Below are 27,560 nucleotides of genomic sequence, written 5' to 3' on the forward strand. Positions count from 1 at the left end.
TGCAACAGCTGGGAGATGAGACCCTCACCACCTAGTGACCCAGTCTGGCCTTGCTTAGCTTACAAAATTATGGTCTGAATTAATACATTATAGACTACATCTGGTCATTTTTACACATTTAGTTAATTGCAAGTTAAGTTATAGTCGTAATGAAAATAGTATTTGAATGTTTAAAAAGCTACCTAATTAACAAAAAAAAGAGTACTACACAAATCAATCAGTAGCAAATAAGTGAAATACAAAAATCAAATGGCTCATGTCTTTAATATAAAATACAGGTTTTTTTCCAAAAGCAATAAAGCAATAATGATCCAAATCAGAGTGCATTATAGGATAATTTAGGAATTGTTACCAGATACAAGAAGATTTCATGTGTGTAAAGATTTCATGTGCGTATAGTGAAATCTTGCAGTCAGTGAGGTCATAGTAGAGTCCATCTTCTGTGCATTTCAGGCACTTTTTATTTATCAAAATACATAGATTAGTTGTTTTCAGTTTTTATTTTCTGCTAAGTAGCTGTTGCTACCACCACTTTTCAAAGTAAATGCAGTCTGTAGGGACACCAAAGTTTTCTAGTAGTTTGGATATAGATTCTATCATTGGAGGTGGACCACAGATGTACCATAAAGTATCCTTAGACACATGTTTTTCTAGATCCTTTTCAGATATTCTTCCCTCTGCCAAAGAACACACGTAGTTAAGAACAGAAATTCATATGAAGACAGATATTTATACAGTCAAAAGGCAGTGGCCTAAAGTTTCTAACATGGAGTAGTGATTCTGGTGTTTCAACAGTGGCCCTCTGAAAAGCAGGCCTGGTTAAGGTTGCTCAAGGTAGGAAAGCGCGCGCACACACACACACACGGAAGCTTAGATCAGTGTTTAAGAAAACAGACAATTTACAGGACATTAGTTCTTCAATTGCCATTAACAGTAACAATACTGTACAACTAAAATATCCCATATTTTGTTGAGAATAGATCTCCCTCTCTCTCTCCATGCCAAGGACACCTTAAAGGCTGTGGGTTTATCCTGCTTTGTCATTACAGCTTTAAGCAAAGTAAATACAAGTGATGAACACACAGAGGAGAGGACTGGATATGAAGTGTAAATAAGAATTAACAGCAAGTAGAAGCAATTCAGCCGTAAGTGTAACACAGAACTTGTGCAAGCATACTTGAGATGATTCAGAGGACCAAAAAGTACATACAATTAAATCATTCATGTTTCTCACGTACAAATTTTCCCAATTATCCACTGGGCTCCTACCCCATTTTGTATGATGATTTTTTTCAGATATTATAAAACATTACATTATGCACATCAAACCTCTCTAAAAGTATAGTCTGAACAACACTACGATCAGAACTCCCAGTGAACCAATTACTTTAACTTAATCTCTAGGCATCACCAGAGTACGTACCAGTGATATATGGCTGAAGTTCTTCACAGATTTGTGAACTCTGTTGAGTAACATGGAAACTGCATGTGATCTTTCCAGGAAATTCGTTCATCAAACCAAAGATATTATTCTGGAATGTTAAACATACTTGGTCATACCACAGAGTCTATTAAATCAAAGCAGATGTGTGCACAGAACACGGCTGATTATATTATCTACTAAGATTCTGCACATCAAATTCTCTCTATTTAAGAATTTGATGGTTTGAGTTTAACAAGCCAGAACTTTTTAAGGACTTTGGACTTCTTTATCTGGAATCTGAATATGCTACCAATTATACTGCTGATGTTTTTCTCCGTTTCTGCAACTGTTTGTAATTAAACCACACTTGCATCTTATGACTATTTCCGCTCTTATGTGGCTTCTCCTCTTGCAGCTGTGAAGCTGTCAAAAAAGGCAAACTGGTCTCCATTTCCTCCCTCCACCTTCCAGAAACCTGATGTTTTTACTTAAAAATGAACAAGTTGTGCATTTCAGTTGTCCAGACCTTTAGGTCCAAGCCTGGAACCACCTCCCCTTGGTAATGTTACTGACCTATTTTTTTAAAAAACCCAAAACTACCTACAGGATAAATTTTAATCCTATTAATACCCTGAGTAGAAACTCACTAATTCTCAATTCTGTAATCCACAAGTGCGATCATTCTCACCAAAACCCCAATGGCCTCATGCCAATTCTCAGTGAAAATTTACTAGACCAGTGCTGTAATGAAGTCTCACGACTACGACTTCATTAGTTACTATCTAGATCAGGGGTGGGGAAACTTTTTGGCCTGTGGGCCACATCTGGGAATAGAAATTGTTTGGCGTGCCATGAATGCTCACGAAATTGGGGTTGGGGTCCAGGAGGGGGTGAGGGCTCCAGGGTCGGGCCAGAAATGAGGAGTTCAGGGTGCGGGAGGGGGCTCTAGGCTGGGACGGGGAGTAGGGTGCGGGGGGGAGGGCTCCGGCTGGGGGTGCAGGCTCTGGTGGGGTTGGGGATGAGGATTTTGGAGTGTAGAAGGGTGCTCTGGGCTGGGACCGAGGGGTTCGGAGGGCAGGAGGGGGAACAGGGCTGGGACAGGGGTGCGGGAAAGGATGCAGGCTCCGGCTTGGGGTGCGGGCTCTGGGGATGCAGGAGGGTGCTCCGGGCTGGAATTGAGGAGTTCAGCAGGCAGGCGACGGGATCAGGGCTGGGGTTGGGGTGCAGAGAGAGGCTCAGGGGTGCAGGCTCTGGACAGCGCTTACCTCAAACGGCTCCCGGAAGCAGCAGCCATGTCCCCACTCCAGCCCCTATGCTTCTGGAAGGAGCATGGAGTGGCCCCCGAGCCTGCTCCCCGGCTGGAGCGGCGGAGCGCGGCAAGCCCCAGACCCCACTCCCCAGCAGGAATTCCAGGGCCGGCTTAAAACAGCTGGAGGTCTGGATCTGGCCCATCGGCCGTAGTTTGCCCTCCCTTGATCTAGATTCTAAGCTACTTCGGGCTTTCATAACTGGGGTACTTTTGAGCCAAATCTTCTCCCAAAGATTGGAGACATCAGGACCTGGCTAAGCAGGTTCCCAAGCAGATTCACAGGTTTTGCTCTTACTTGTACACATATTGCCTGCATGTTCACTCTCAAGGAGTGCAGACCATGATTCTGCATACACCCCAGTGCCAAAACCTGGTGCAGAGAAAGGCAGTGCTTCCGCAGCATTCATGCGTCAGAGGTGTTTTGTTTTTTTATTCTGTCTGTCTGAATCTGCCAGTTGACAACTAATGTACAAAATGGATATGGCAGCTGGACAATGAGACCCCCACTGGGGAAAAGATCTCTCTTCTCATAGTGACTGGGAGATGGGAGGGGAAGAACAGTCACGTTCACTTTAAGAGAAACTTGAGACAGCTATTTAAGCAGAGACTGGCAGTAATTATATTAATATGGTATAATGTATATAGTGGGTAACATACCATAGAGCTACATTTCCAAAGAGTTGGGCAACAGTAACTGCCTATGAAGTTGCTGAAGAGCATGCGAAAGAATAAGTGTCAGAGCAATGATTTACTGTAACTTGACAAGGTGATAGAAAGGAAGGTCGACTTCACAACTAATTTTTTCTTGGGGGTTAAAGGGTCCTCTGTATCCTTGCTGAAGCACTAAAGGTTTCCTGGGGAGTTTAATATGGAGCTGTCTCATGATAACAAGGAGCGCCAAGCAATGATCATGTGTGCCCCATCCCGGTGTACGTATTTATCAAAGATTTTTCATACATATTCTGAATGCTAAATTTCAAGAGATCATGAAGAAAGAACATACATAATAAATCATTCAAATGTGGCAATGCAATCTCTAGTCACAGCTCATTATCTCACACTGTTCTCTTGCAGAATGCTCAAGCATATAAAGGTTATGCTCTCACAAAACTGCAGAAGATGATGATTTTTTAGAAAGTATTGACACCCCCACCCCCATTAAAAATAGTATATATTTATAAAACACACAGGAACATTAGTAATTGCTCTACTGAATGAAGCTATTGGTGCAAGTGTGTTATTCTGCCCCCAGCAGCAAAGAACATCAGATGCTTTAGTGGAAGCAAACACCTTCTCTGCCTCGCAGGATGCATCTGGCTTAATTATGCAACACTGCTTGTAGAAGGAAAATTCTTTACTGAGTCCTGCAGACAATTCACCTTTTAACTGGATGCATAAGCTTTGATTAAGTTTGACTTGCCTAGCACAACTGAGAAACAAGGATCATGCAATTACCCACTTCCCCCCCCCCAATTCATTGCTTATTGTTTGTATTACAATGAAGTCTATAGGCCCCGGTGAGGGGCCCTGCAGTGTCAGACACTATACAGACCCATTGTGAGAGATGGTCTGAATCCCAAAGAACTTGTAATCTAAATAGACATGACAAACAGAGGACTTGCTGGCAAGCATCATACCGTTTCCAGGTTTTTTTCTTACAGACACAGTAAGAAACATTACCTTTTATATCCAAATATCTTGCCTTTTAATTTCATTGTATGCAATAGGGTTTTAATAACTAAGAAGAGGGACTCATCAGTTCTTTGCGTAGTTTAATATATTAAGCCCCTAACTCCTATCCCTGAGACACTAAACAATCCCACTATACAATCATTGGATCAAAGTAGCCCTGACATTCCTATAGCCATCTTCCTTGACTTTGTAACTATATCATTAAAGTGCTGTGATCAAACATGCAGACATTCCATTAGATGAGGGCAAATCATTGCCAAATGTCACAACAGCTCCTGCATTATTTTACTAATTTCATATGCAAGAAATTATTTTATTCTAGTTTGGCTATGCAATGGGTATATACCTTCAGTGACCCACACGGATTGACTGACTTTCTTTTTCTCACTCAGGAGAATAATAGAAGTCAGAGTCTACCAGCAGATGTGAGCACTTTAGACAATATTATACGAACAGGCTTCACCTTACATTTTACCTTGGATAACCTGTACATCAGCCATCTTGCTGCTCAATTCCCTAATGTGTTTAAATACATCTGAGAGTTTCTTATACTTCAGTCTTTGCAAACCAAAATATTGTTTCACCTGGAGTTTTCACCCATTCACTGTCTACTTCCTCCAAGTCATTAATATATTAAACCAAACCCAGTAGTGACCTCAGCCTCAGGCATTCCATTTACTAATCTACATTCAGAGGAACAGATCATACTGATCAGCCATTTTTTATATCCACACAGATCTTTGCCCTTTACCTAGTGTTTATTTTCTTCAATCATTTATGACCAAAAGCCACTGATGTCTTCAAATAACCTAACTCATTAGAGAGAGACAATTTGCCCTTATGGAAGCTGTGCTGATTTGACACTAACAGTGTTATCAGTGACCCTACCTACATCCAAGTGCTGTACTACTCAGTCCTTAAACTGTCACAAACATTGAGATGATGGCAAAGTATTATCACAAAGACTATATTATACTAAACAACCAACACAGTATTATGAGATGTAGCAGCAACATGATGGTTGATCAAAACTAGGGCTGGCAAAAACACAGAACTAACAGTTTTTTCCCCCATTTAATTTGTGTTTTCACATTTTTGAGTTAGGAAAACAGAAGCAATTAAAAAAATGTTGTTTGAAGAAAATCTATATAGGTACTTACACACCTAGCATTAGCAAATTCTGAGCACCTCATAATTGCTATGTTTTTTAATCCTTAGTACCCCCTCTGATGTAAGGAAGCATTATTCCCAGCTTTGTGCTACCATCTCTACTTCTTAATTTTGTCAAAACTCTTCAGTATAAATTTGACCAAACCCAATTATTTGAAATTCACATATGCAAAATTTCATGCAAAAAAGTGACTTTTTGTGTTTTCAAATTATGCAAGAAATTCTCAGTCTCTTGGCGTTTCAGGGTGTGAAATTTATGTAAACAAATAAAAAAAGTAACATTTTAAAAAAAAGTTATAAAATTATTTCATCCAGACATCAAAACATAGTAGAGATGCCAACTTTGCTCTGAGACTTTTAGGGATGTTTATGGGAAAAAAGTTAGGGAAGTTGCTTGGACCTCACTCTCCACCTCCCTTCCCTTCCCCTCCACCTAAAGAAACCAGGACCTCCACCATCCCCTCCATGTCTATGGCCAAAGGCAGGCATAGGGAAGCAGAAAGCTGCCCGCCTATGCCACTTAGGACCCTCAATTATCTTGGTCAGTCCTCGCCCTGGACCTCCTTCCCAGGATGATCCTCCCCTCTGCTCTCTCCTCTGTCATGTTCCCTCTCTCCTTCTCTACTGTCATTGCCTCCTCCCACCCCTCTGGCTTCTCCTCCCCTGCAGACTCCCTGGTAAGGGTTTAAAAGAAGACAAGCTGCAGTGATTATCTGTAGGGCCACAGCACAGGTTACATGTTGTTCTCTAACTGCCCCATGCAGACCCTCCTGGCGTGCTCTAGGTACCTACAGCACATTAACGTAGTCCAGCATGGTATACACGGGGCAGCTAGAGCAAAACACGCAGCCTGTGGTTTGGTCAGTTAATTCAGCAGGGCCCCAACCCATTCGAAACCATCATGGCTTGCCTCCTGTCAGATCCTTACAGTGGGCATAACGTTATTTGTTATGTTCGTAGGACCTGAGTGGTGGCTAGTGACACAGGCATATGTTGTTGTTTTTTAATATATATATTTGCGTATGTGCGCACTTGCAAAAGTGATAGATTTAAGCCTGGAATAGTAATTTCATAATTATTTTTTAAAAAATCAAGAGATTACTGAAAATAAGGGAGGGTTGGCATGTCTGACATAGCAGGTCAACAATGGTACTGTAAAAAAAAAAATACAAGGTACATCAGTAAGGCAGAGCATAGAGATAAAAATACACTATACTTCTATGAAAAAGTTTCTTTCCACTGGTTGAAATACAGTTGAACCCTGTTATGTCGCCGGCCTAGGGGTTTGCCAAAAATAGTCCAGATAACCGATGATCGAGATAAACCCCTATCCACCCCTCCACCCCTGAACTCCCCTGCCCTCTCTCCAACACCCCCTCCCTGCCCCCTTACCGCGGTGCTGCACGTGGCTGGATCCGGCGAAGCGGGACGGGGAAGCGGGGCCGGGCGGCCGTGGACGGGACCCGGAGCCGGGCAGCCAAAGAAGCGGGACCCGGTAAACGGGCCGGGCGGCAGGCGAAGCGGGACCGGGTAAGCGGAGCCGGGCGGCAGGCGAAGCGGGGACCGGGTAAGCGGGGCTGGGCGGCGAAGCGGGGACCGGGTAAGCGGGGCCGGGCGGGCGGGCGGCAGGCGAAGCGGGGACCGGCGAAGCGGGGCCGGGCGGACGGGCGGGCAGCGAAGCGGGGCCGGCGAAGCGGGGCCGGCCGGCCGGGTGGGCGGCGAAGCGGGGACCGGGTATGCGGGGCCGGGCGGGCGGGGACGGGCAGGGACCGGGTATGCGGGGCCGGGCGGGCGGCGAAGCGGAGCCGGGCGGACGGGCGGGCGGCGAAGCGGGGACCGGCGAAGCGGAGCCGGGCAGGCGGGCGGCAGGCGAAGCGGGGACCAGGTATGCGGGGCCGGGCGGGGACCGGGTATGCGGGGCCGGGCGGCTGGGGACACGGTGGGTCGGGGACGCGGGGAGCCGGGCGGCTGGGGACGCGGGGAGCCGGGCGGCTGGGGAACCGCGGGGCTGGAGATCCGGGGAGTGGGCGGCTGGGGACACGGTGGGTCGGGGACGCGGGGAGCCGGGCTCGAGATATTAGGGTTCGGGGAATCGACATAAGGGATGAGAAACCCATAAGACAAAGAGGGAGTTTGGCGGTTCCACTTGTAAAACGTCGACTTAATAGGGTTGGCAAGTTAACCGAGGTCGAGATAAATGGGTTCGACTGTAGTATTTAATTTATCAATAGCAATGAGCAGATTGTTAATGAGAACTTTTCACCATTAGGTCACTAAGTCCAGCCCAGTTCTGTAATGAACAAGTCATGACTATATGACAGCTGTTTAGTGGCCTATGTATAATTTACTCCAGTTCCTAGTGCAGGAATGGGCAAACTACGGCCGCATCAGGCCTTTTAATCTGTCCCTCAAGATCCCACTGGGGAGCGGTGTCAGGGGCTTGCCCTGCTCTGGTACTCTGGTCAGAGAGCGGGGTCAGGGGCTTGCCACGCGGCTCCCAGAAGCAGTGGCATGTCCCCCCTCCACTCCTACGCATAGGGGCAGCCAGGGGGCTCTCTGCATGTTACCTCTGCCCCAAACGTCACCCCCCGCAGCTCCCATTGGCCGGGAACCTGTGGCGCCTGTGGACAGGGCAGTGCGCAGAGCCACATGGCCAACGCTGCGCCTCTGTGTAGGAGCCATAGGAGGGGCCTGATGCTGCTTCTGGGAGCTGCTTGAGGTAAGTGTCGTCCAGAGCCTGCCTGCACCCCTGAGGCCCCTCCCCACCCCGGTGGCCCCTTCCCCAACCCTGATCCCCCTCCCACTCTCCAAACCCTCAGTCCCAGCCTGGAGCACCCTCCTCTACCCTCAACCCCTCATTCCCAGCCCCACCCCAGAGCCTGCACCCCTTCTCACCCCAATCCCCTGCCCAAGCCCGTAGCCCCCTCCCACACCCTGAACTCCTCATTTCTGGCCCCACCCCAAAGCCTGCACCCCCAGCCGGAGCCCTCACCCCCTCCTGCACTCCAACCCCCAAATTTGTGAGCATTCATGGCCTGCCATACAATTTTTACACCCAGAAGTAGCCAAAGGAGACCAAATAACCCTTGAATCTCTGGACCAGGATTCTGATACACATTAGTGGGATACTGTTGGCAAACTTGCACTGCCACTTCACACAGGATATCTGTACCTCTTTTGCATGCTGAAAAATAACATTGCATAATACATGCTGCTGTTCTGTGGGAAAAGGACATCAATCTGCAGGGCTATCAATCCAGCAACAGTCATTAGCACTACATTCACCAAATCTTTTGAAACAATACCAATAAATATGTTCGGCCATTCGATGTGCGCAGACACACTCAACAGGGTGTAATACTTCAACATTCAGTTACAGTTTACACGGAGCAAAAATGTTTTGAAGCAACAATTTTGATCAGTTTGATAAATTCTTATTGTACAAGCCAGGAATGTGAATAATAATCTGAAAAAAGTTGAATCCTAGCTTCTCTGAAATTCCATCAGTGTAACTATACAATTTGTTTTCAAGAGTGGTCACTAGTTTCATATACTCAGCTTTAAATACCAAAGGTCTGATTATCAGGGATGATGATCAGAACCCACACCTCCAACTAAAGTCAAGGAGTGCTCTTGAAAAGAAAGAAAAATCAGTATCTTAAGAAGAGTACTCAGAGGCATCAAAAATAAGATGCAACTTTTGAAAAATTGGCTAATTGTCTTTGAGGAGGTAATTTGTCTAGATCTGTACAAGAATCATAGCTTTTGGACTAGAAATTTGGAAGGCTTATTTTGGAAATGTTTGTGCTTTAACTGCAACTGTGGTTAATGCCACAAGACTATATTAGTTTAGAAGTTCCCCTGCATGTACTGATGCTGCTTCCTGACTATGTAATCTTTGCAATTGTGGGCACCTTGAAGATGCATGAACACGTATGGGCCTGTGCGTAATTTTAGCAAGAATTTTTCCGAAGACATTTTCCATTAGAACTGGTTTTATAGATCGACTTGACAACCTGTGACTAACTTTCAATTGTCTCTTTGGTAACCATTACACCGGATCATAAGGTCAGATGTTCCCAAACAGAAAGCAAATCAGAGGTATTTAAGTTCAATAAAACAGCAATAAGGGGGAAAGGCAGAAAATTTACCTATACAGGGCCTGATTCTGCACCACAGAAGTCAATGGGAGCAGGAAAAAAGGTATATAAGCTTCTTGAGGCAGGGACAGGCTCTTTGTTCTGTGTTTGTAGAGCAGTTAGCACAAGAGGGGCCTGGTCTCTGAGTAGCACTTCTCCTCACTACATTGATACAAACCAACTGAACAATAAAGCCTTCTGAAAAGAACAAACAATTCAAGAAAACTACTTTCCTTTTACCTACCTTAAATAAGAGTTCGTTTGTGTTTTTTGCACTATAGTACAGCTTCACTGTTCCCATTTTATACCCAATTTTTTCACTCTCTTGATTTTTATGAAGATCTGCTACATGTAGCAGTATGGAAAACAATGGGTTGATTCCTACTCCCCCTGCTATCAGCACAAGGTTTACAGGGGAGTCAGCAGGTTGAGGATCAAAGAAGAAATTGCCTCCCACTCGCAGAGCCACTTCTGAGTCAAGAGAGCACTAGGGGCAGAAAGAGAAAGATAATATTTTAACTTTTACTAAAAGCAAAGGACAAAATACAAGTCCTCATACATCGCTAAGTCATAAGACAAGCTGGCCTTCAGAATAAGATCATCATTGTTAGTTTTTACATATTTTACCCAAGAAGGAAAGCTCAAGTATTTTAAAAACACACACTCAAAATTAACCCAGTTATCTGAAGTCAGTTGGTTGAGTGCCCTGAAGGGGCCTATTTTTTGCCTTCAGGCCAAGGCACGGCCCTGATAAAGGACTGATGACATTCCCCCACGAGGGCTGATGCAGGATATTTCACAGTAAGGAGTGATTCATGTTAGGATTTTTACACAATGAAAATGTGTGTTGTAGTGAAGACCCAAGGTTAAAGTCTGAGATTCCCATTAAGTCCAGGGCCCTTATTCTCAGAAAGGCTCTGCTAAGGGGAAAGGAGACAGACCACAGGAGGAAGTCATGCTGCAGTTGTGTGGACCTAAAAAGGGCTGTCTTCCCCACTGCCACTCCAAAACTTCTCTTACAGTGATATTTCTATCTGCTTTAATAAACAACTACAAAAACCACAGGGTAAAAAAGTTACCCTTTCCCCCTCAAAATCAAAATTCCAGTTGTATATAAATAGAGGTATTTCCTGAGAGCAACTCTGCAAAGAAAGTTTAATACATGGAAAAGTGAAACTGCCCTGAGTATATAACACTGGGGTAATGTCCTCTTGGAATATGAGAATTCAATTCCAGACTGACACCCTTGCATGAAGGGGGAAATTGAGATAGAGAAATTAAGCAAGTTTTCCGAGGTCACAAGTTAGTAGCAGAAGCAGGAGTAGAAGCCAGAACTCCTGATCCGAATCTTATGTTCTCACTCTAGACCACACAGATGGGGAAGAACAAACAGGAAAGAGGGACAAACAGAAAAAGGAAGAGGGGTAAAAATACAAGAAAAGGGGGAAAAAAATCCATCAGGAACAGCAATTCATCAGTCACGTACAAAAAGTGCTGCCTCCAGAACGTCTCTTCTATTATCAGGACATAGCAATTGAAACAGATGAGGCCAAATCACTTCATGTTAAGGTGAGAAAAAACAAAAAAGAAAATGTTGAGGCAGGAGGCTAAAAGACTGACCCTTATTTGTCATTTTGGTGGGATGCTACTACTACAAACCATTTATGAAGTGAACCTGAAGATTAAGCTAGATACTTGTCAGGCTCCAGCAGACCGAGAAATTACTGTCTTGAGTGCTTTACAAAACAGTAAGTAAAGCAAAATCAAAAAGGCAAATCTTGGGCTTAGGGTTAAGTGACATTGTCTCAACCAGGTCTACCATGAAGAGTGATTTCCATCAGTGACAGGCATATATTTAGTAAAGGTCCAACCCCCAAAAGACTACCTGTACCAAGATGAGGAAAGAAGATCATTTGAAGCAGTGTTACACACAACTGGGATTGCAAGGAAGCAGGAGGCCCATAAACTAACTACCATCATCACCCTAAAACCGAAAATGTTTCTTTCCTTGCTAATTGCATTGTGTAATGTGGACAAATGAGTGAGTTCCTCTTATCTGCCAGTCAAGTGGTATTAGGCAATCTGTATGAGTTGTTTTTGAGCCCAGTTCCTCCTCCTTTTCCCAACACACTGGCAGGCTCTTTCCATTTTTCCATGCCTCAGAGAGGCACCTTCTTTCTTCCAGGCCTCAGAAGAGGTCAAGAAGTACCTGGAACAGGGGAAGACAGCCTTTCTCCCAGAAAATAAAACAGGAAGAGACAAAAGTGTCCGCCCCTGTCCACTGTGTATCCCTCACCATCTTGGCCTCTTGTAGAATGAGCACAGTCAGGCCTCAGGGTGGGGAGGGGGATGGGGCTCTGAGTTAGGCAACTGTTTTTTACACCAGCAGCCCCCTGTGTAGTTCAGGGACCAATGCAATAACCTGACTGACAGATGAGAAAGACACACCTATGCAGCCATACTAATGGAAACCACATTAGAGAAGCAGCTTATTATTAAGAGTCACCGTGTTAGTGAAGACTATTAATTCTGGGGTGATTTGGTGGGGAAGCATCACCCTGTAGCACAGAACTAGCATATTCTACTAAAATTGCAAGCATTGCATTGAAATGGCGTAGGCTGAGAGAAAAAGAAGATGGATTCAACAGCAAAAAAACTACACTACAGCTTTATCCACAGAAGTGTGTCTTCTTGACGTTATTAAGATTATAAAGTGTATTGGAAACACGGAGGATGAAATATACTATTATAAATAAGGTATTAAAGGTTAATTATGAAAAAATCAATTTGAAAAAATCAGGTGCAATAAATAAATAAGACAAATAATATTTAGCATTTCTAAAGCATCTTTTATCCTGGAATCTCAAAATGCATTACAAATTAAATGTAATCAGTTAAATCTCATAGCTTCCCTACCAAATAAGTGTCATAGGATTCAAAGAGGTCATTACATTTTTTCCTTCTCCTTTCCTCATTACAGAAATAAAGCACTTGCTTAACAGAAAACACAGTTCATATTCTGAGGATTCTTCTGCAGCATCAGCTTTTGAACTAGTTTACATGTGAACGGAGTATTTTCCTGTGAATTCACCTAGAAAATTCAACAGTGGGTTAAGGACGGGTAACAGCTTCAGAGATGCCGCAGAGATGGAAGATTAAGTTAGGCTTTCAGTAGTATTACTGAGCAACACCAAAGAAATAGGAAATGTCCCTGTGTACTCTCATTAAGGGTGTAGCCAGTGACATTGGTCCTACATTTTCTACACAGCCTTTCAAAACAAGTCATTTCATTTGAAGTCCAGTGATGCATGAAACTAACCTGATTTAACAGCAGCAGAAGTGCAGTGCAAGGTCACATGGTGACTGCTGGGTTAGGATCACCTGGGGATTCTCACTGCTTGATTTTTACTGTGACTCTTCTGGTCAATAAACAGAGCAGCAATGGCTGTAACCTTGGAAGAATCTGTTAGCCTAGATCTTGCAGCAACACTTAGAGAACTATGGACGATAGGCATAGGATAGTAAGTAGGAGGGATGATATCTGAACAGACAGTGTGGCAGGAAATCTTGTGACCATAATTAAACTGTGGTAAATAGGAGAATGTATGATAAAAAAAATGCTCCAAGGCCTCAAGACGTACCCATCACAAAACAGCAGCGGGGAAAAGAATCAGACTACCCTTAGCATGACCAAAAGAAAGGCCTTAAATTGTCTCAAAGTGTAATCCAGAGTATTGGGATTTTGTCATCTCTGAAGTATTGTTGCTTTACTGATTATGTTTGACTGACATAAGGGTCCCTTTTATAACATATTATTTTTGTCTGTCAACCATATGTAACTATATAAACATTTAAACTTACTAACTGTGACCCTTCAGTTAGACGTGATTGCTGGAAAGTTCCACAAACACAGGATGTTCGATATAGCTAACTAATATAACAGAGCTGTATCTAAGAGCAAGATTCAGAAGAGAGGCACCAAAAAGTTAGAAGATCACAACTTTAGACTCAGGTTACCACATGCAAATTATGTTATTTCACGGTCTCTTACAAAGCAGATTATTTTATTCAAGATAAATGTTAAGGTCAATTAAATGAGATGTTTAGAAATTGTGTATTAATAAGAGCCCATCTCCTACTCACTGAAGTCATTGGGAGTTTCGCTACTGACTTTGTAGGACAGAATCAAGTTCTAAGTGAAAAATGACTTGTTCAGTGTGTAATCATCTGCAAATATCATTTACCTGAGTGTGAATCCAGTGAGCAGGAGGATGTACAGTATGTTTTACTGCCAGTTCTAATACTCCATCTTGTTCCAGTAGACCAGGGCTGGAACATATTGAGAATCCACCAACTACGGCAACTTCAGGAATAAAGAAATCTACCCTAACAAATAGTGAAATAAAAGAAACTTTAAAAACAAGGCAAGAGAACGTTTACCAAGTTTCCTCCAACTCAAAATGGCTGGCTTGATCTCAGCTACTCTGTATTTATCAAAACGTGTGCATTTTGATTTCTATAAGGTTCAGAACCCAACAGAGACAGTGCACTAGCAGTTTTTGTATTTGTATGTTTCAATAACAAAATAACTGAACAAAACTTTTTTACAAAGTTGAGTAACCACTTTTCATTACTAGCTTAACAATAAGAAGCATTTGGCATCCGAACACACAGCTTGAGTAATGCCATCAAATCAGAATTCTTTTCACCTGCGACTGAAAAGGGGCAGGATTATTTCTTTTTCTTTCCAGATTGCCAAAAAGTAAAATACATCTGTATTATACTGGCACATTTCTAGGTTGTTCTTGAGGCTTAAGTGCAATGTATAAAAAAGGGGTACTACAATCTTACATTATTAGTCATTTACTTAAGTCTAGCTATGTATTTAAAAAGTCAATATGGTCCAGCCAGAGGACTCAGTTCCCACCATTTTCAGCATCACAGATACTCCCTTTGATTTTCAAACTACTGTACCTTACTGGGAAAGGAATTGGAAAACTAATTTAGGAAAACAGATTTTAATTACATACACATGCACTCTTCTGAGATTAAGAAATATGACTGTTAAAAAATTCTTTACATACCTATTTATTTTTATGACAAAAAATGAAAGCCACTAAAATAAGTGATACTGCTTTACATGCTAAACTGCAGCACCCTCTAGTGACATACAACATTTTGATAATGTACAAGAAGCATTTTTATAATGTGTGTTCGTCTAAACTAAATTTAGAACACACACCTAAGAACTTAAAGTTCAGAAATTAACATGTTGTAAAAGGCTAGGTATATCAGTGGCTGGCAAGTTACAAGACAAGCTTTTGCCATCAGGGGTTCTCTCTGTGCATGTGGATCATTCCCAAATGATGCTAGTAAAGCTGTAGAACAACAATATATCAAAAAATATAAGAAGCCTACTAAAAATATTTGGAGTCTTAGTAAATGTGTTTCACATCATATTGCAAAATATGGTCATGTTACTTTCAGAGCAGCTAAAAGTCAAATTCAATGCTCAACAACATTAAAATTCTTCCATTTTCATCCAGCTGCACTCACAAATGAAAGAGACAGATACCTCATAGTTCAGTTTAAATAACTTCAGAAAGTTAGGGGTAATTTTCAGAAGTGATGAGCATCAATCAAGGTCAATGGGAGTTGTGGTGTTCCATCATCTCTGAAAATCAGGTCTTAACTCGGAATCTTCTATTGGTGCTTTTCAAACTCCTAAAGAAAGCTGCCTTAATATTTCAGTAGTCAAGAATATTCCCACTTCTCTGCTGCAAATACCAAAATTCTGACTTTTTTATAAATTTTATGTTAAGGTCAGTTGGGCTGCTCTCTTTGTGAACTGAGTACTGTGGTAAAGACTGCTAAATATGGGAGAATGACTGGTTAGTCAATTAAGGCCTGAGATGACACCCCACACAAAATGCTGTAAATATTCAGTTCTGATCAAAATTATGTGTGTCAGCTTCTTTAATAGCCCCAGATAATGCACAATGAGTCATTAAGTTGGCTAGTTAAATGAGGATGGTAGGAGGAGTGTGGTTTAGCTTCTATTGCATGGATGTTTTTGAGCAGTGTTTTCAGCTGGTGGGTTATGATCCCAAAAGAGATTATGAATGGCAGCTGGGGGTAAGGCTAGGGGGCAAGGCACTGGCAATGTTATTATCTAAAGCACAGAAAATCTTTCTCCTCCACTCCCAGCACACCCTTACCCGTCAGAGAGAAGTATTTTCCATCAATCTCTCAAAAACACACACAAGTTACTAGGCTTATCATTAACACATCTTTTTTACTCGTTTATAGTAAATGTAAGGAGATCATGACATTTTTGGGTTGCCAACCTGAAAAGGCTGAGAAACACTGTTTTACAGGACAGGAGGCCTGAGGAGACTGCCTAATCTAGAGAAATTAAGGGCCTGACTTTCAGATGTCCTCAGTGCCTGCCACTCCCATTGCCTTCAAATGGAGCTGTTGATACTCAGCACCTCTGGTAAACAGGCTCTAAGTAATTAGACTGGGAAGTTGAGTAAAGGTGATCCAGTTCTGTGCTGCAATACTTACAGTACCAAAGAACACCTCAGCTGAGGATACTAAAGCTCTGTACCACTCTCTACAGGAAAGGAATAAACTGGAATGCTCAGACTAGAATGGAGGGCACTTAAACCACAAATCATGGTCCACTATCATGCCAAAGTAAGTATTCTGGTTATGGACAGGGGAAATTACTAGTTTCTTAAAATCCTGTTTGAGATCACACCAAATTCAAACAAAAATTATTAAAAAGCATGAATTTTAAGTAAAGATTTTACGCAAGTGTGTACTTTTTTTAAAAGTACATAATTTTTTAAACTTAGCTCACTACGGACAGCAGAAGTTTTAATGGGCTACGTACTATGCTGTAATATAATATCTTGGACTGACTTTTGCTTCTGAAGGCTTGCCTTACTTTAACAGGGTGTGAGACGACATGGGAGGACTTCCAAAGTAATACACTACTGGTGACGGTTTAAGTGGAGTAATTCTAGAAAAATATATATATCCAACAAGGGGAAGCCAAAATAAGGGAAGATGCTGCATTTAAAAAGAGGAAAGAGAATTTGTAAACTTATAGGTATGTCTCAGTCACATATTCTCCTTTGTCTGTTAAAGTTTTTAAAGCCAAAGATTCAGAAAAGAGATAAATATCCAACAGTTGCTGGAATAAGAAGTTAGAAGTATTAAGATGAGCTTAAAGTTACTGGTCCTTTGTCCTTCAGCCGTTCATGATACTTAGAAACAAACAAACGCATGCACAATCTATCACATTCAAAAATTCCTTATTACAGCAACAAATCTCTTCTTTTTCATTTTAATTATTACTTGTAACTCAATAGACAACAGAAGTCTATTAGATCCTGGGACAACAAATCAACTTTTTTTGCTTATGTAAACCAAGATTATGAAAGCTCCATTTTCTGTGTTAATACTGTGAAGACAAACTTTAGCTCTGGCATCTCACTGACATGTTAGGCTTTTCTATTCAGGAAATTGTTGATTCTTGGCACTATTCCTCAGAAAACATGACCACAGTTTATAGCTTCCAGTACAGAGAAGTTGCCATGCCAAAAAACAGCCTCAGAATACTTTCAAGGAAAAAGAATATGAAAAGAGTAATTATAATTAAAGCTTTCATTTTTCAGAGTGATAATTGCTAAAACATTTTTGATGGGTAAATGTGTTTTTCGAAGAACTGGCAAGCAAGAATTTAATATGCGTCACTCCACACGTGCAAAAACTGCAACAAAATGCTCCACAAACAAAAATTATTGCAATCAACATCTTGTTTTTCTGGTTCTAAATTTAAGAGTCTGGATATTAAGACTACATTGGTAACACATGCTGTTAACACCCTAGCAGTTAAACTTTGATTCCAGCAAAAGCAGTTTCCAGATGGACTAAGCCAACAGGAAGTTTAAAAAAAAAAAAAAAGTTAAAGGACCACTGAGAGCTGTTTGCAGTGTTGGTCCCAGGATATCAGAGACACAAGGTGGGTGAGGTAATATCTTTTATTGGACCAACTTCTGTTGGTGACAGAGAGAAGTTTTCGAGCTTACACACAGCTCCTCTTCAGATCTGGGACATGAAGAAGAACTCTGTGTAAGCCTGAAAGCTTCTCTCTGTCACCAACAGAAGTTAGTCCAATAAAAGATATTACCTCATCCACCTTGTCTCTCACTGTCAAGAGTGAGAGATCCAAATTATAACTTATCCTACAAAATACTATTTGAATTGAAACATGGAATTCCTCCTGATCCTGAAAAATTCTGATACTCCTAAAACTGTAACATTGTTTAAATAGCAATTGTGATCGAGGGACTGCTTGGTGCCAACTGCCAGAGGGCACAGGGGGTGCATAGGTTTTTACGGGTATCTGTCAGATGTATGCATAATAGTTCACTGAAGGGTGGCATATGAGGTCCCTACTGAGAGTCAGTAGCCTACTGGTCATCATACTCATTTTGAAATGTACACAAAGATAATATTTAAGGAGTTATATATCTATTACTAAAAATTATGTTCTTGAGGTCTTGAATTAAGGCAGGTGGCATAGCTCAAATGTTCCATTCAGGCAGGAGGTAACATACACCTATGTCCTTGTCTGGTCATCTGTGTATTGTACACCACACAATGGATGCCTATTTGCTTACTAAGCCACAGGCTAAGAGATTGCAAAATCTAGGAGAGAGGGAATTCCCAGTAGGAAACAAACACCTGGGTGAGCGGGTGCTCTGGTTTATGAATAAATACAAAGGATTGGTCTGTTATATATTGGGATGCAAGGACACCTCCAGGTTCTTCACCGAGAAAGCAAGCTGACAGCATGCTTGTCTCATAAAAGGAGGATCACAGCCAGCCTAGCTATAAATCGCTGCAAGGATTTTTGGGTGAGCAAAACTTATTTAGACACGAGAATATCTTGTTAATTATGTTTAGGGTCTAGTATGCATGTTATGGTTTTATTTTATATGTAATCATTCTTGTTTCCAATACTTCTATTTTCTATTACTTTGAATCTCCTTGCTTGCCTAAAGAAACTTATTCCTGATTTCACCATAAATATATCTAAGAGCGCCATGTTCAGCAGAGAAGGTGGAATTGGTAAACTGGGGTGTACTGTTTCTTTGGAAGAAGCAAATCCGTGAACACTGCAAGCATCCAGCGAACGAGGGGCTGGGCACTCCAGTGAGATGATTAGAGGGCTAGAGGATTGGGGTGTGCCAATGGCTAAGACTTGCAAGGCTTAGAGGGGAATACTTGCATTGCTCATGGCCAGTGGAATTGGGGAGCTGACCCCTAAAAGGCACAGACAAGGATTCTTCATGCTAAAGACAGGTGGTAGCAAAGAGCCTTAAAGCCCTGGGTATCCCTGGGAAGTGTCATAACAGTTAATCCATAACAGAATGGGCTAAGCAGTTAATTGGGTTTGTTTTCAAGTATACACTTACCCAAACTAACCCAGCAGATCTAATTTTAGGAGGACAAATGTCAACATCACTTTTTGGGGTTTTTTAATGGTAAAACTGTAAAACCAAATATAAATTAACTTTCAAATTTGCAACACTCAGTCTCTGCTCCACTGTGCAGCTAGCTATCAGAGTAATGGAATACAAATAGTGTGTAAAGATATTAATATAGCAATAAGTTAATGGATATAAACCACAGGTCATCACTGAAGGAAGCAAAATGAAAACTGGCAAATATTATTTTTTATTTTTTTCTGTTTGTATGAATATGAATGTATTTAATAAAGCATAGTTTACAATTATGAAGTTGAATTTATCAGCTGTTTTATATGGCATTTATGACTAAAATAGTATGTTATATAAATATAATGGAGAAGAATTATCCCAGTATCTTCCTTTTAACATTTCATCATCCTGGGCTTTCTGTAAGCAATTTCCCCCCCCCACAAAATCAGAGAGAAGTCTTACCACTGTCCTGCTTTAAAAGTAAAATCCTTATTTGTGACAGCCAAGCGAAGTCTTTTAACTGTTTCAGATTCATTGGTGATGCCACACACTTTTGCTGGAGAAATAACCTAGAGAAAGGAGAATGAATCATTATATTACAGTAGTGTTATTTTCAGCAAATGTGCTTCAGACCGTCCATGGAAGTTATGCATCATTAACTACAGCATTTCATAATTTAAAAACATTACCACGTATCCACCACAGTGGGAAAATAATAAAAAATAATAATAGACTCACACAGAAAACCACACCTCATTAAATGTATACACCAACACCAAGATTTTTTGGATATTTTAATCAGGGTTAATCTAAACCTGTGTTTAAATTTAAATTATTTTCATCCAGATTAAATTGAACTATACACATTCTAGATTACTTGAAAAAAAATGAGGTATCTCTAGAAACAAACATGCAACATTATCCCCATCTGGCTATTTTTACTGAATATCTATAATGTACAACATTCACACCAAGCAAACAGTGTGAACTGAATGACAGTGGAATTTGTAAAGTAATTTTCAAAATAAACTCTTTTCAGATATCCAAAAATCTTTAAAATGGAACTACTATAAACAGTCATTATGGCCCTGACTCAGCAAGGTACTTGTTCTATCACTTTTCATGGGACTATTACTGTGCTTGCTAAATTGGATGTTAGATGATCTTTGGTGAATTTGGGGCTACTACTAGTGGTTCCCAAACTTTTTCTCTGTGTGGTGGGAAACCTTACACTAGAACTGAAGGGGTTAAAGAGCAATTCTGTGCTCTGATGACCCCACCCAGCCGCACCTGCAGAGCATGATCCAGATTGAGGTGGAGTTTAAAAGGAAGCCAAACAGCTCAGAAGAGGGTTTTTTTTAACCAGGCAGGGAGAAGACTGCCCTACCTGCTCTTGAGGAGGGGTGCTGCAGAAGTCAACTTTTAGAGATGATGAGCTTATCTGCTGGACCCAGACACAATGAAGGTACTGTTAGTACCTTTTTCTATTACCATTTCACAATAGAGAACAAAACTTGGAGAACAAAGTGGATAGTAAAAGGGGTCACAGGGAGGCCAGCCTTACGGTGCTCCTGAATGCTGAACCCATACAAGTCCTGGGCTAGAGCCTGGTGGAGTGGGAGGGTCTGGGCTCCCCTACCATCCCTGTCTGCATTAAGAAGGGCCCAACCCCTAATCACTAGGTGATGCTTCCAATGAGGCCTGATCATTACACACTGTATGACCCCATTTTCAGAGGTATTGCTTCCCATGACTCCAGACTGCATGGAGGACACAGTGTGAGGTCACACACATCAAAGATGCCAATTTGTGCCATAAAATGGCATCCTCCACACAGCATATCCTTGCACAAAAGGTACATGCAAAGTTATGCTGTGTGAAGGATGCCATTTTGTAAAGTGACATTTTCCCCACTTGGGATCATGACCTATTGTTTGGAAACTGCTGGGTTACCTAGTTAGAAAAACATTTTTACATAACAGAAATACAACTAAGATCCGTTCAGAATGGTATCTCTGAAGGTGAAATCTCCCAACAGGAATCATGAGGCTGTTCACAGAATAAGCATTCTCCCCTCACTCTCAAACACAGCCACTGCGGCCCCCAGGGACTTTTTTTGCAGCCACAGCCTCCTGGGCTGTGATTGGAGGGGGGAAGGGAAGCAGTGGCCTCTCCCCCTCCCTGGTACTCCTGGATACACCACCTTGGTGTTGGTTTCTGGGGCTGCCAGCATGGGTTGGGCCCTGCCCTCCTCTGGAGACACCTGGGGCACAACACTAGAGGAGCAGCTGGTGAGTTCTTTAACTTCCCAGGGGCAGTGGGACTCAGGCTTTGGACTTCAGTCCTAGGGTGGCGGGGCGGCAGGCTCTGGCCCCAGGGCTTCAGTCTCCAGCCCTGGGCTTTGGCACCATGGCAATATGCCCCCTGCTCTGGCTGCATGGCTTTGGACTCTGTCCTCTGACCACAGGGCTTTGGGGCTCTAGAGCCCCGCTGCCTCCCTGGCCCCCCACTACCTCCCCTGCCCCCCCCCCAATCCAGGGCCTAATTTGTCCACAAACTTGCCAGAGCTGAGTAAGTCTGCTGTGAAAAGTGATACTTGTATGTTAATATCACTTTTCACAGCAGACTTACTAGCTACCAATAAACAAATTACAATGCTTTGGAATCTGTATATATGCATATTTATTGCTTTTTCCTAAAGTTAATTGTTTTATGAAAAATTGTCAGAGCGGCCACCACAAGAGTTGGTGTCTGCACTCTGAGACCACCAGATAATTTGTTCTGAGAAACCCTGGTCTAGTGGATTTAACAAATACAATGTGCTCTTAATATAATGCTTGTTCCCAATTCCTTACCCATAATCCTTCCTCCCCTCACAATAAATTTTAACTTTTAGGGTTTTTTTTACTACTTCATAGTGTTACACTTAGTTATTTCTGCCAGTTACACATTGAAGTTTGCAACAGAGAAAATATCTGAAAATAGTTCACTTCTAACTGCACAAGTGATCCTTCCAGTTTACCAAAAAGTGTAAAATCTGATTTATCCACAGACCTATGGTAAGTACCAGACTCAGGGAAAAGTGACTAGGAATTTTGGGTGTCCAATTCAAGGTACCTTAAAGGGGCATTATTTGCATAAAGTGGGCACTGAGCACACTGGAAAACAGGCCCTTTTACCATGGCAAGGCAGGCACCCAGAATCACTAGTCATTTTTGAAAATCTTGGCCCAGCTACATAAAAATGTTTTGACCAAAACAAAATAAAGTCTAGTTTATTTTTGGTTTTTGAGAGCAAAAAAATCAAAACAAGTGGGTAGAAAATCTTCATGTAAAAAAATGTTGACAAAGGCAACCTTTAAAAGGAGACCAGTAACTGACTAGTATCACTGGGAGAAGTTTGGAGTGAATATTTATTCTACATAAATAATTGGATATTTAAGATGACTGCAGAAAAAACAAACCTAAACTTGTCATTTCATTTAATTAAATCTGTTTTTTCAGTCACTCTAAATGAAAAATTACTTTTCACTTCTAGATTAATATATTTACTTGTTTCCATTTAAGACAGTCAAACACAATTTAACCACAATGGCCACTGGAATCTCCACTACATTAGTGGCATATCTTTCCCCTTGCCTCATGTCATAGGGCTGATTATTGTACAAAATGCAGTTTAACCTCCTGCATTTAGCCATGAATTTACACATTTACATATGAATCTACAGACATAAGGTGAATCAATTACCAGAGAAGCCAAGAGACCATTATTTGCATGGTCAGTAATAAAATATTTTGGAAATCTTGAGCCCTACTTCAGAGGCTTGAGGGAGGGGGAAGCTACAGTTAAAAAAAGTTGTTCAGTGGCCAATATCACTATTTTGTTTTCATGCTATGTTTCCTATATTAAACCTCAGTTTATTTTTTCCCCTCAATGAACACATGCCATCCAGTTGTAAATGTCTAATTTAATACATCTCGCCTCACTGTACCAAACTCTCATCTATACCTAGTTCTGGCAGAAACTAACCTCATTCTAGGGGTATGTGTTTATGCTTTAGCTGCCACAATACCTCCTAAAATAAGATTTCTTAAAACAACCAAAAACCTGAGATATTTAACGTTTGGGAAAGTGGTCCTACTCTATCATCGGATAAATGGCGAACACTAAAGCGAGTTAAAAAATATACTTCCATGTTTTGATGAGAGCACTTGTGACATAACAGCATTTTGCCCAAGGCCCAGTATGTCACTGAGAATGGAGGGAAACTTTTATACAAACATATTTTTCTTGCTGGCAGGAAGCAAAGACTCTGGTTGTGAGTGGAGTACCTGAAAGCCATAGTTTTGACTTAATAAATATTACAGCTAAAAGGCTAAGGACAAGAGCTACAAAGAATAACACTATATTAAATAAGGGCCAGATCTTACAATGGAGGCTGACAGAGGCTGAACCCTCCACCTGTTGACTTCAATGGGCCAGGGTCCATGCAAGTTGATCCTGTTGCAGCATCATAAATGCTTTCTCCACCAACACAGTACACCAAATTCTTCCCTATATTTATGCAACAACTTGGACTTCAATGAGGCTGCAAGGATGCAATTCAGGGAAGCATTTGGCAGCAGATATATACATGTCGCGAAGAATGTATTGTGATAGACCCAGGCCAGTTGGGAACAGCAGAGTAGTAGAAGGGAGATATAATGGTCACTGGATAAGCAGTTTTCTGTTCCCTGAGTGACCAGAGCAGGGGCTGCTCCAGGCTAACGAGAACACCTGACTCCAATTAACCTGCTCAGAGTCAGGTGAGGCAGTTAAGCAGCTGACTAATTAAGGCCCCTCTGATGCTATAAAAGGGCTCACTCCAGTCAGGCCAGAGGGAGCCAAGGGAAAAGGTGTGCGAGGAACTGGGAGCAAGAGGCGTGCAAGAAGCTGAGAGTGAGTAGGCATACTGCTGGAGGACTGAGAAGTACAAGCGTTATCAGACATCAGGAGGAAGGTCCGGTGGTGAGGATAAAGAAGGTGTTGGGAGGAGGCCATGGGGAAGTAGCCCAGGGAGTTGTAGCTGTTGCACAACTGTACCAGGAGGCACTCTAGACAGCTGCAGTCCATAGGGCCCTGGGCTGGAACCTGGAGTAGAGGGTGGGCCTGGGTTCCCCCGAAACCTCTCAACTCCTGATCAAACACAGGAGGAATTGACCTGGACTGTGGCTTCTACTAGACAGGAAGGTCTCTGGGCTGTTTCCCAACCCACAGGGTGAATCTGTGAGGCAAGCAAATCCGCCAATAAGCGCAGGACCCACCAAGGTAGAGGAGGAACTTTGTCACAGTATCCATCTACAGCAGGGGTAGGCAACCTATGGCACATGTGCCAAAGGCGGCACGCGAGCTGATTTTCAGTGGCACTCACACTGCCTGGGTCCTGGCCATGGGTCTGTGGGGCTCTGCATTTTAATTTAATTTTAAATGAAGCTTCTTAAACATTTTAAAAACCTTCTTTACTTTACATACAACAATAGTTTATATATTATAGACTTACAGAAAGAGACCTTCTAAAAACATTAAAGTGTATTACTGGCACACACAACCTTAAATCAGAGTGAATAAATGAAGACTCGGCACACCACTTCTGAAAGGTTGCTGACCCCTGATCTACAGGAGAAAACAATCATATTAATGTTCAATATATAGGGATAGAAACAGACTGTCAGCAATGTGTATCAAAACATACAATTCTTTTTATAAGAACAGCTAACTTGCATGATACCTGTCCATCCTTCTTTCCCCACTGACTTTTTTTTTAGTTGTTGTTGAAAATTCAGCGAAACAGAATAACTGGTTTTGTAAATAGGCCAGTCTATGTCCTAGGCTGTAAAACGTTTAAAAAATGTTGAATGCCATCTACTACATTAACTCTCCCAGTCTGATGTTTCCTACAACACATGATTGTGATATTTCTCATCTGTACAAGATCAAATAATTTAACAAATGAAACTTTAACCAGTCTTGCTCTAATTTAAAACACATGGCAGGAAATGAATTTCTCCATAAAACAACATTTGAACATGTCTACTGTCCAGTAAAACAACAGGACATTTGCCAACTTAAAACGAAGTTAGAGTAGTGTACTTTTCCACTTTAATAGACAATATTAAACAGGAAATGCAGTCATACTGGTTAACGAGACAAGTGTCAGGTAGGCTATTTAAATGTTTCTCTTATGTAATGGTCTTAGTGCCGGAAATGTGCAGACACTTGACATTCCTTCTACCCTTTCCTTCCCAACTCCCCCCGCCCCCACCCCAATTGTTCTTTGGCCTACATTTTTGACAAAACACTGGAATTTTAATTACTCTGTAGTAAGTTGGTGCAGAAAACTAAGTTTGATGTAGGCCCGGGTGATCAAGGACCTTCAGAGAAGACTCTGACCATTCATAAGAGTAACCAACTGATCCAGATCAAGATTTGGCAGAATAAAAGACCCAGACATTCATTTTTTTTCCATCTGGATTTCACCATAGATGGACAAAGTTTCAGCCAGTCTTTCTTGCACTTGTATTTGTGCTACATCCTTGAATATGTGATAACTAGTGTACTTATCCACATTACTGAAACACAGAAAAATCCTCCATTAACCTTTCCAAAGGATTACAAAAACCAAGCAAGGTAATGTGGGGAGGGAAGCCAATTACTAACTACATAGGATTTATAGCTAAACAGGAGTTTCGAACGGACCAATTTCTAACTGGTCAGAAATAAAGTGACAACATGTAACAACTAAGAATAAATTAAGCATGGAAAAAAATAACAAGTTCCCAGATGTTCCAGAAAGTTGAGGTAGCAGCACTGAACCCTCCTTTCTTTACTTGCTCTGCACAGTTCTCCATTCCCTCTTCAAACTAACCAATCCCCATCCCTTAACACACCTCCACTTCCCAGCCGCACTGAAATTCAAAAAAAGATGTAGCATCACTTTACTACTGAAACCTTATTAATGAAGAAAGCAAGTTATTTATATTCAAAATATCTGCAACTCTTTTGTTAACTTATTTAAACTAATTCATTACAAACAAGAGAACTTCTGTTAAAGATGCAGCACTTTCACCCCTTAAATCAAAAAGTAGGGAACTCCTCACTTAACATACTAGTTATGTTCTTGAAAAATGCAACTTTAAGCTAAACCAATTTCCCCATAAGAATTAATGTAAACAGGGAGGGTTAAATTCCAGGGAATTTTTTTTGCCAGACAAGACATTGTATACATATACAGTAAGATTTAAATAACTTTAAACAAACAACTTAATACTGTACTCACCAATGATTGTGAAGCTTGGTTGAGACAGGGGCATAACAGGGTCGGGGTGCGGGAGCTTGCCCCAGTCCGCCCGGTGCTCCAAGCAGGGCAAGCCCCCACGCCCGCTCCCTGGCAGAAGCACTGGGCGGGCGGAACAAGGCAAGCCCTCAGGCCTCCACCCCACTCCCTGGCAGAAGCGGTGGGCAGAGCAGTGGGAGCCAAATAATGTTATAAGGGAACAGTGCAGGACATGAAAGGAGTATGTTCTCTAATAGACCAGCGACCTAATAACATCATCCCAGTTAATGTTGTTTCGTTAAGTGAGGAGTTACTGTACATATCAGATATCTCTAGAAGATGTTATCGGGGGGGGGGGATCCCATGGTTCCTTATAAGCCTATGTATCAATGATGGTAATACAAATAAGTGACTAAGATTTCCTAAACTAGAACAATCCAAACTGAACTAGGAGACTACTAATTCCTGATTAAAAATGTTAAAGAATGACAGCCATTCATTCTTTAACATCATTTTGTTTCACCCATCCAAAAAAAACCCCAAACCATGCCTTTTTACAACAGTGTCTTTGGAATATAAATGCAAAAAAGAAAAATGACAAATGGCAAAAAATCTCATATAGAAAAGAAAGAAGCCTAATCACCATCAAATAAGATTATCCAGTCTCTTCATAACACAAAGAAAAACATGTCAGTTCTGCAGAACAGAACACTAACCTCCTGTCGAAAGTTATTTGCCGTTCTCTCCAGATGATCTGTTTTCCTTTTGGATTTCATTGTGCTTCAACAAAAAGCAAATCAAGATTAACGTCATTACTGCAACTGCAAAGCATCAGTGCTTCGCTTAAAAGGTAGGAATTTCTATTGACAATTTAACCACTTTAATCAATCTGCCATTCTAAACCATGTTAATTTAAACAAAAATTAAATGAAGTCAGACACTAATCTCACCTCAGATTTAATCTTAGAATGCTAACACTAGAGCTGGTTGGGAAATTTTC

General features: G+C 41.6%; 1 protein-coding gene across 9 annotated transcripts in view; it reads right to left on the bottom strand.

Annotated features, from left to right (window-relative positions):
* Window positions 1-237: 237 nt before the first annotated feature.
* The window catches only part of OXNAD1 (oxidoreductase NAD binding domain containing 1), a 34,345-nt gene continuing 7,022 nt past the window's right edge, over window positions 238-27,560 (bottom strand). For 8 of the 9 annotated variants that reach the window (XM_045005984.1, XM_045005981.1, XM_045005985.1 and 5 more), the window contains exons 3-8: window positions 27,277-27,340; window positions 19,711-19,817; window positions 13,978-14,119; window positions 9,978-10,220; window positions 1,424-1,532; window positions 238-677 (exon numbers count right to left, since the gene is read on the bottom strand). In XM_045005984.1, the coding sequence (XP_044861919.1) occupies window positions 523-677; window positions 1,424-1,532; window positions 9,978-10,220; window positions 13,978-14,119; window positions 19,711-19,817; window positions 27,277-27,340 (820 nt within the window). In that variant the 3' untranslated portion in view covers window positions 238-522. Of the gene's footprint in view, window positions 678-1,423; window positions 1,533-9,977; window positions 10,221-13,977; window positions 14,120-15,069; window positions 15,458-19,710; window positions 19,818-27,276; window positions 27,341-27,560 lie in introns of those variants that run through there. The other variant, XM_045005989.1, reaches the window with a different exon arrangement.

Source organism: Mauremys mutica, chromosome 2 (genome assembly GCF_020497125.1).
Source record: "Mauremys mutica isolate MM-2020 ecotype Southern chromosome 2, ASM2049712v1, whole genome shotgun sequence".
Classification (NCBI taxonomy): Eukaryota; Metazoa; Chordata; order Testudines; family Geoemydidae; genus Mauremys; species Mauremys mutica.